Source organism: Mustelus asterias, chromosome 9, assembly GCF_964213995.1.
Source record: "Mustelus asterias chromosome 9, sMusAst1.hap1.1, whole genome shotgun sequence".
NCBI lineage: Eukaryota > Metazoa > Chordata > Chondrichthyes > Carcharhiniformes > Triakidae > Mustelus > Mustelus asterias.
Window position 1 is genome coordinate 109,862,151 of NC_135809.1, and position 9,948 is coordinate 109,872,098.

The window sequence follows — 9,948 nt, forward strand, 5'->3', positions numbered from 1 at the left end:
TATGTTTTTCGCTGTTTACCAATACATGTGATAATAAATCAAATCAAATCAGCGCTGATTCCTGGACATTTCACCCTGCTCATGTTCATTGCCCACTGCTCACACCTGATCAGCCTTTCAGGCTTGTGGCTCAGAGTTAATATAGTTGAACTCGGGTTGGAGATGGGATAGAAATCCCTGGTGGGATCTTTTGGGGGTAAAGAGAGGCTGATTTGTTTTATTCATTCACAGGTTGTGGGCTTTGTTGGCGAGGGCAGCATTCACTGCCCATCAATAATTGTCCTCTAGAAAGTGGCAGTGAGCTGCCATTGGAGACCATGTGGTGTGAGCTGTGCTGTTATGGAGGGAATTCCAGGATTTTGACCCAGCAACCATGAAGGAATGGTGATATATTTCCAAGTCAGGATGGTGAATAGCTCGGAAGGGAACCTCCAGTTTGTGGTGTTCCATGTATCTGCTCATGGGATACCTACATATAAACATATGAATTAGGAGCTGGAGTAGGCCACTTTGCCCTTCAAGCTTACTCCACCATTCAATGAGATAATGGCTGATCTGATAGTAACCTCAACTCCACACTCCTGCTCACCTTACTAACCTTTTACTCCTCAGCCTACCCCTCCCCCATCCTTTTGCATATAAAATAATCTGTCTATCTCTGCCTTAAAAATATTCAAAGATACTGCATCCATTGCCTGAGGAAGAAAGTTCCAAAGACTCCCAACCCTCAGAAACAAATTCTCCTTATCTCTGGTCTTATATGGACAACCCCTTATTTTTAAACAGTGGCCCCGAGTTCTGGATTTTCCTACAAGAGGAAACATCCTTTCCACATCCCATGAAGTCTCCTATAGATCTTATATTTCAATCAAGTCATCTCTTACTCCTATAAACTTCAATGGATACAAACCTAACCTGTCCAATTGTTCCTCAAAAGATAACCCATCTCAACCTGATATTCATCTGCTAAACATTCTCTGAATTGCTTCCAATGCATTTTCTTCCTTCCTTAAATAAGGAAGCCAATGTTGCACACAGTACTCTAGATGTGATCTCACCAATGCCCTGTAGAACTGAAGCATGATGCGGAGATGCCGGCGTTGGACTGGGTTGGGTGCAATAAGAAGTCTCACAACACCAGGTTAAAGTCCAACAGGTTTATTTGGGAGCACAAGCTTTCGGAGCACTGAAGCATAACTTCCTTACTTCTTTATTCAATTCTCCTCGCAACAAATTATATCAATCTATTAGCTTTTCTAGTTACTTGCTCATTTGGGCGGGAGAAAACTGTTCTACCAGTAGATTCACACTGATTCCCCAGGTTAGACAGCGTCAGGGAGCATCTTCAATGGTTCCAATGAATGTCTGTCCCTGGGGGGGGGGGAGCAACATAAATTTGCAACACCGATGGAACAAGTTTCTCCCTCTTTATCTTTTGGGTGGAAGCTGATCCTAATGGGAAGTTATTTTGCCGGGAGGAAAATATTGAAGTTCGTGGGATCTTAATCCAGGCAGGAATTAGAAACCTTTCATTTGTTTTTCAGGTTCCCACTTTGAGGAAGTGACGAACCTCAAATCAGTTCATTGAAATCCTGCCTTATTGCTCATTTACACAAAGTTACAATGATTGGACAGAGTTCAATTCTCAAATCTGTGCTGTATGAAAGGGATATATTTCCCACTTCAGTACAAACAGAGGCATTCACAAAAGGAATCATTCTCGAGGTATTTGTTTGCCTCCCACGACACTCCCTTAGAATCAGCTCGTATCACATTACAGGCTTTCCATTATGTCACTTCCACCGCATCTGCTGCAATATGACCTGCCCAATTTTCTAAACATATCGCGTTAGGGCCCAGATCAGAAACTCCAAGGTTTAGTATGAGGTTAGCCTAGACCCCAACTTTATATAATTTTGGCATTAGTGCAAGCATAAGGTGTTTTGCTCCAGGTATGATTCTATTGACCCCAAATTTAGTTAAAACAAACTTTATTAAAGAACACAGTTAGAATATAACAAAAATAATTAGCATAACTTTTACCAATTAAAATACTTAAACATGACAAAGTACAATTCTTAACAGCTAATCTATCTCTATAGTTCCAATTTGAGCAATATCCCCATAGACATCCGTCCTTTTCAGAACCAATTAGCACCAAGAACAGATATGCTCATGTGGACGCTAGGCTTCCAGCCTTTTAACCCCTCTGGACAAATACAGAAACACACCTGCCTTTTCACTCCCATACAGCCGGTTCCAGAGAAAGATCGACCTTCAAGCAGCAGAACTTCAGAGAAAGAGACCCATTTTCTGACAGATCCCAGTCTCCAATCTCCAGACAGAGAAAGAGACAGAGTTATTTCTTCTGTCTACAAATCCCAAACAGCAACGGAGCTCGTTTTCTCTCTCTGAGCCTGGCCCTGCTCAATCACATGATCTTACTCGTCAATAAACCTAACCAAGCCCCACTTTAAAAAAATGCAGGGGAAAACACGAAATTAACAACTCTGCATTAATAGAGTAAAACAAATATTCCAGCAATTAAGACCAGTTATGCTGCTGCAGTATCAACATGGGCTTCTGGATATAGACAAAGCGGCACCAATAATAAAACTGACTGCTAAAATAAATCCTGCACAAGAAATATGAAATAAAGGCACAGTATCTTCACACTTGCTACTACTTATTTTAGTAATAGATTTCAGCAATCCTCAATGATGTTAGAGTAACCTGCCTGTAGCTTTCTGTGTTCAGTCTCCCTCCTTTCTTGAACAGTGTTTGATTTTGTGTTTTTCCCATCCTCTGGGATCTTTCCCGAATCTGAGAGGTTTCGATATTGTGACCAATGCATCCATTGGCCGTATTTTTATTCTCCCGCCTGCCACAGTAATTGGAGTGGGTGAGGGGTGGAACATGGAAAGATCCATTGGCATCGGGTGGGATTTTACGATTTTGAGATGAGTGAGGCCATAAAATCCCACCTATTATCTCTGCAGCTACTTCTTTTAAAACTGAGTGCAGGCCATCAGGTCCAAGGGACGCATCAGCTATTATTCCCATTAGCTTTCCTCATAATCCTCTCTGGGGGTGTTGTCTGTCTCTGGGGTTAGTGGGGAGAGGGCTATTGCCTCTCTCTGGTGTTGGGGGGAGGGCTATTGTCTGTCCCTGGGTTGGGGGGGAGGGCTATTGTCTGTGGGGTTGGGGAGGGGCTATTGCGTGACTGTGGGGTTGGGGGGGGGGGCTATTGCCTCTCTCTGGGGTTGGGGGGACTATTGCCTGTCTCTGGGGTTGGGGGGGCTATTGCCTGTCTCTGGGGTTGGGGGGGCTATTGCCTGTCTCTGGGGTTGGGGGGGCTATTGTCTGTCTCTGGGGTTGGGGGGAGGGTTATTGCCTTTCTCTGGGGTTGGGGGGGGTGTTGCCTGTCTCTGGGGTTGGGGGGGGGGGAGAGAGGGCTTTTGCCTGTCTCTGGGGTTAGTGGGGGAGGGCTATTGCCTGTCGCTGGGGTTGGGACGGGTATTGCTTGTATCTGGGGTTAGTGGGGGGAGGGCTATTGCCTGTCTCTGGGGTTGGTGGGCTATTGCCTGTCTCTGGGGTTGGGGGGCTATTGCCTGTCTCTGGGGTTGGGAGGCTATTGCCTGTCTCTGGGGTTGGGGGGAGGGTTATTGCCTTTCCCTGGGGTTGGGGGGGTTATTGCCTGTCTCTGGGGTTGGCGGGGCTATTGTCTGTCTCTGGGGTTGGGGGGAGGGTTTTTGCCTTTCTCTGGGGTTGGGGGGGTGTTGCCTGTCTCTGGGGTTGGGGGGGGGGGAGAAAGGGCTTTTGCCTGTCTCTGGGGTTAGTGGGGGAGGGCTATTGCCTGTCTCTGGGGTTGGGACGGGTATTGCTTGTATCTGGGGTTAGTGGGGGGAGGGCTATTGCCTGTCTCTGGGGTTGGTGGGCTATTGCCTGTCTCTGGGGTTGGGGGGCTATTGCCTGTCTCTGGGGTTGGGGGGGCTATTGCCTGTCTCTGGGGTTGGGGGGAGGGTTATTGCCTTTCTCTGGGGTTGGGGGGGTGTTGCCTGTCTCTGGGGTTGGGGGGGGGGGGAGAGAGGGCTTTTGCCTGTCTCTGGGGTTAGTGGGGGAGGGCTATTGCCTGTCTCTGGGGTTGGGACGGGTATTGCTTGTATCTGGGGTTAGTGGGGGGAGGGCTATTGCCTGTCTCTGGGGTTGGTGGGCTATTGCCTGTTTCTGGGGTTGGGAGGCTATTGCCTGTCTCTGGGGTTGGGGGGAGGGTTATTGCCTTTCCCTGGGGTTGGGGGGGTTATTGCCTGTCTCTGGGGTTGGCGGGGGGCTATTGCCTGTCTCTGGGGTTAGTGGGGGGGGGGGGTATTGCCTGTCTCTGGGGTTGGTGGGGGGGCTATTGCCTGTCTCTGGGGTTGGTGGGGGGGCTATTGCTTGTCTCTGGGGTTAGTGGGGGGGGGAGGTATTACCTGTCTCTGGTGGTGGGGCGAGGGCTATTACCTGTCTGAGTCTATTTCCTGTTTTTGGGAGGATTACAGACTATTTCAGTGGGACAGCTGGAGGAGGGGCCAGTCCTTCGCTCCGCCCCACTCTATAAATTGTCGAATCCAAGTGCTTCACCTTCAGTTTTGCTCTCGCACTGAGACCTGGTTCGAAATGGAGTACAAAGCAGACCATGTACCAATGAATACCCGCACCTACCCTTACCAGGGGCTGAAGGAGGATGAGCAATCCACCGTCATTACTGTGGTCCCCAATGTGCCCCCGGTGCGGGACCACCTCCTCTGGTCCATCTTCAACTTCTTCTATTTGAATTTCTGCTGCCTGGGATTCGTGGCGCTGGTCTTCTCTGTCAAAGTGAGTGAGGGGCTCGGGGAGAAAGACCCCGGGGAGAGGATAGTCCCATGGCTTGGTTTAGAATGGAGTTGCGGCTATATTCAGGAGGAGGGGGGTGCGGGGGAAGAGACAGCCCCGGAGTTTGGGGGTGGGGAGGAGGAGGGACAGCCCCGGGGTTTGGGGGGGGGGTGGAGGGACAGCCCCGGGGTTTGGGGGGGCGACAGCCCCGGGGTTTGGGGGTGGGGAGGGGGAAGGACAGCCCCGGGGTTTGGGGGTGGGGAGAGCCCCGGGGTTTGGGGGTGGGGAGGAGGAGGGACAGCCCCGGGGTTTGGGGGCGCTACCAGCCGCCTCACATCTTCCAGACACTCCAGCGAGACGCTGTCAAAGCCGCTTCCCATTCCCCGTTTCTGTCTCTCCCTGAAGCCGCCCTGTGGAAGATGGGGGAAGCTGATCTTTGTGAATTGCAGCAATATTTGCCGTTTGTAAATGCTTTGGGTCTTTTTTTTTTGCTCGGAACTGTAACCGGTGAAGTCGATTTATAAAATAATCAGTACACAGGGAGCCCATTCGCATTGATTCTGTGCCAACTGCAATTCTGTTGGTCTCTCGTTCCCCACAGCCTGTTTTTCTCTCCCAACGAGTATTTATCCACTTCCCATTAGAAATCCATTATTAATTTAGTTTCTTAGTATTCCAAACAATGACACTATTTTTCATAACGTCACTTGCGCTCTTTTGACCAATTGCGCACTTCCGTTTCCATGCCTTTAAATAGGAAAACGTTCGCTCATTTGGGAGGCCAGAATTGTGTCTGATATTTTGTGGAAGGTGAAACTGCTTAGCTTTAAGTGGACGGCCTGTTTGTGTGACAACATAACAGATTTGTTGGTGGGAGTAATATTTACAGTAAGATTCAGCAACCTCAATTCCTAAACTAGCCGTGAATTACTTGATTCCCTTGGGGAATATACTTAATGACTGAACACCCACAGCCCCGACGTCTGGAATAGAGAATTCCAAAGATTCACAACCCTCTGTCCTCAACAACTGGTTCTTTTATCCTCAGAGGGTGATGTCATGTTCTGTCTCCCCTTGCCAGGGCATGCCTCACTGTCTACCATGATTTCCTTCAGAATTTTGTGCATTTCAATGAGGTCGCCTCTCATAAATTCTTGGAAATGTTGGCCTAGTCTGTTCAATCTCCCCCTTGGACAACCTTCCCATCCCAGAACCCAGTCTAGGGAAATTTCATTGCACTCCCTTCAAGGTCAATATCCTTCCTATGGTAAGGAAACTAAAGCTGGTCACCATACTCCAGGTGTGACCAAGGCCCTGTATAATTGCAGGAAGATTTCTTCATTTTATATTCTAATCCCTTTGTAACAAAAGCTAGCATGCCATTTGCCTTCTAAATTGCATGCAAACTTTTTATAATTCCATGTACAAGAGTACCTAGATCTACTTGGATCTCTCTAAATGCAAACATTTCCCAGCCTCTCACCATTCAAAATATATTCTACTCTTTCATTCTTTCCTACCAAACTGGATAATTTCAATAATCTCACTCATAGTATCCCTGTGTGTCCTTCTGTTTCACAATCTCACTCTCCTGGTCTTCATTTTTAATGTGGAGATGCCGGCGTTGGACTGGGGTAGGCACAGTAAGAAGTCTCACAACACCAGGTTAAAGTCCATTCTGTATTCTGTAACTTGATTTCTGTGTCTGTGTACTGTTGGAGAACAGATAACTACTCCATCTGACGAAGGGGCATCACTCCGAAAGCTTATGGTATTTGCTACCAAATAAACCTGTTGGACTTTAACCTGGTGTTGTGAGACTTCTTACTTCATTTTTAATCCATCTCTCTCATAAATTCACACTCCCAGTCTCCATTTCTAATGCAGCTCTGTTATAAATTCAATGTTTTCAGCTGGGAAGTTACTTGGAGCTGTCTGCAAAGGTTTAAATCTGAAATTTTAGTAAACCTGAGCTTCATTTGGTAACGGGAGGGGGAACTCCCTTTGTGGAGATTGGAACTGGTACAGTCAAGTCTGCCTGATCTACTCCAATTTTTAACATTCTACTGACCACCATAATGAAGCAGCATTCTTCTGAACACTTCCAGATTGATTTTGAAGGACTTGCTTTTAAGGATGCGAAAACAAACCAACCCATCTTTCACTTGAATAAGGGTTATTGTAATGAACCCATTACTTTGGATGGGCATCATGAACAATTGTTTCTTCAATTTTGTTTTCCACAATCTGTTGCTGGAAATTACTGTGTGCAATGGACAAGTGTTTTTCTGGGTAACAACGCTAATGAAACTTGTGAATACAGTTCCAACAATGTAAATGCTCCTTTGCTTGAAGACATCTTGCACATCCCTTTTCAAAGTTACCAGAATTTAGTGCTAAATTGTCCATGTCCAACTGGCATTGAGATTTTCAAATCGTCTTTTTAATATCTATTCACACTACTTTTCCTTTCAGTCTAGAGATCGGAAAGTTGTGGGAGATGCAGAAGGAGCTCGGCACTATGCGTCCACAGCCCGAGCACTCAACATTGCGGCCACAGTCCTGAGCATCCTTGTCCTTGTAATCCTGATTGTGATGCTGTTTGTTGGCCTGTCTATGATGGATCGAATTATAAAACAGGAAAAACAACAATTAGTCCATTCTTTTGGAGATGGGAATTAAATGAAGCTGCAGTGTCACTGGCTCAATTTCCAGGAGGGTTATGTAGCAGAACCCTCTTCAACACCTTGATGCACTCTCAACCTATTGCTTCTTTCTATCTATAATGCCTATGTAACACTAGCATGTTTAAAAGAATCCCGTCACAGGAATACAAATTTATTTTTGTTGAAAATTGACCAAGGTGTGTGTGATTATACTAATCAATGAATTGCTAATTCCGGGTCTTATGGAGTTTAATGGCAAGCTTCCTGTGTTCATCTATAAGCACTTCCTCTGGATGGTGGAAAGAAAAACTGTGTACTTGCAATTGAATGGATTTATAATATGTGGTGAACTGCTGTTGTTCCATGACAATGATGAGAAATGTTAAATCTGAAACTTCAGTCAGTATTGTAGGACTGAAGTTCTATAACATTCTGATGCTGCTGTTTGCGTTTGGAGTCGAGGTTTGAATTGGTGGTCTTAATAAATAACTTGGCGATGAAAGAAATGGACGAGGTGTGGTATTTTGTTTTACTGCCTGAGCAGTTGGAGAATTGATGGCTTCCTTCCACTCTGCCCACCTGATGGAGGTTGTTGGGTTTTTTCTTTGCTTGAACCTGCACTTCATGTAAAATGGTTAAATCTATAGTTATCACATTTGATGCTGTAAACTGAGAATCCAGAGACCAGTTAAAATCAATGGGCAGTACAGATGTTGTATTCACCAACTGTGTAGCAATCTGATCACATAGGAACATAGAACATAGAACAGTACAGCACAGAACATAGAACATAGACCATAGAACATAGAACATTACAGCGCAGAACAGGCCCTTCGGCCCACGATGTTGCACCGACCAGTTAAAAAAAAACTGTGACCCTCCAACCTAAACCAATTTCTTTTCGTCCATGAACCTATCTACGGATCTCTTAAACGCCCCCAAACTAGGCGCATTTACAACTGATGCTGGCAGGGCATTCCAATCCCTCACCACCCTCTGGGTAAAGAACCTACCCCTGACATCGGTTCTATAACTACCCCCCCTCAATTTAAAGCCATGCCCCCTCGTGCTGGATTTCTCCATCAGAGGAAAAAGGCTATCACTATCCACCCTATCTAAACCTCTAATCATCTTATATGTTTCAATAAGATCCCCTCTTAGCCGCCTCCTTTCCAGCGAAAACAATCCCAAATCCCTCAGCCTCTCCTCATAGGATCTCCCCTCCATACCAGGCAACATCCTGGTAAACCTCCTCTGCACCCTCTCCAAAGCCTCCACATCCTTCCTGTAATGTGGGGACCAGAACTGCACACAGTACTCCAAGTGCGGCCGCACCAGAGTTGTGTACAGTTGCAACATAACGCTACGACTCCTAAATTCAATCCCCCTACCAATAAACACCAAGACACCATATGCCTTCTTAACAACCTTATCTACTTGATTCCCAACTTTCAGGGATCTATGCACACATACACCTAGATCCCTCTGCTCCTCCACACTATTCAAAGTCCTCCCGTTAGCCCTATACTCAACACATCTGTTATTCCTACCAAAGTGAATTACCTCACACTTCTCCGCATTAAACTCCATCCGCCACCTCTCGGCCCAACTTTGCAACCTGTCTAAGTCTTCCTGCAAACTACGACACCCTTCCTCACTGTCTACCACACCACCGACTTTGGTGTCATCAGCAAATTTGCTAATCCACCCAACTATACCCTCATCCAGATCATTAATAAATATTACAAACAGCAGTGGCCCCAAAACAGATCCCTGAGGTACACCACTTGTAACCGCACTCCATGATGAATATTTACTATCAACCACCACCCTCTGTTTCCTATCCGCTAGCCAATTCCTGATCCAATTTCCTAGATCACCCCCAATCCCATACATCTGCATTTTCTGCAGAAGCCTACCATGGTGAACCTTATCAAACGCCTTACTAAAATCCATATATACCACGTCCACTGCCTTGCCCCCATCCACCTCCTTGGTCACTTTCTCAAAAAACTCAATAAGGTTAGTAAGGCACGACCTACCTGCCACAAAACCATGCTGACTATCACCTATCAATTCATTACTCTCCAAATAACTATAAATCCTATCCCTTATAATTTTTTCCAACATCTTGCCGACAACAGAAGTGAGACTCACCGGTCTATAATTCCCGGGGAAGTCTCTGTTCCCCTTCTTAAACAATGGGACAACATTCGCTAACCTCCAATCTTCTGGTACTATACCAGAGGCCAACGACGACCTGAAGATCAGAGCCAGAGGCTCTGCAATCACTTCTCTTGCCTCCCAGAGAATCCTTGGATAAATCCCATCCGGACCAGGGGATTTATCTATTTTCAGACCCTCCAGAATATCCTGCACATCCTCCTTATCAACTGTAATACTGTCTATTCTACTCCCCTGCAACCCA

General features: G+C 46.3%; 1 protein-coding gene across 1 annotated transcript; it reads left to right on the forward strand.

The window, feature by feature from the left end:
• Nucleotides 1–4,589: 4,589 nt before the first annotated feature.
• Nucleotides 4,590–8,026, forward strand: LOC144498912 (dispanin subfamily A member 2b-like). The gene is made up of 2 exons (XM_078220801.1): nucleotides 4,590–4,857; nucleotides 7,330–8,026. Exons 1-2 carry the CDS (start codon nucleotides 4,657–4,659, stop codon nucleotides 7,534–7,536), a joined length of 408 nt encoding a protein of 135 aa, XP_078076927.1. The 5' UTR covers nucleotides 4,590–4,656; the 3' UTR covers nucleotides 7,537–8,026.
• The last annotated feature ends 1,922 nt before the right edge of the window (nucleotides 8,027–9,948 follow it).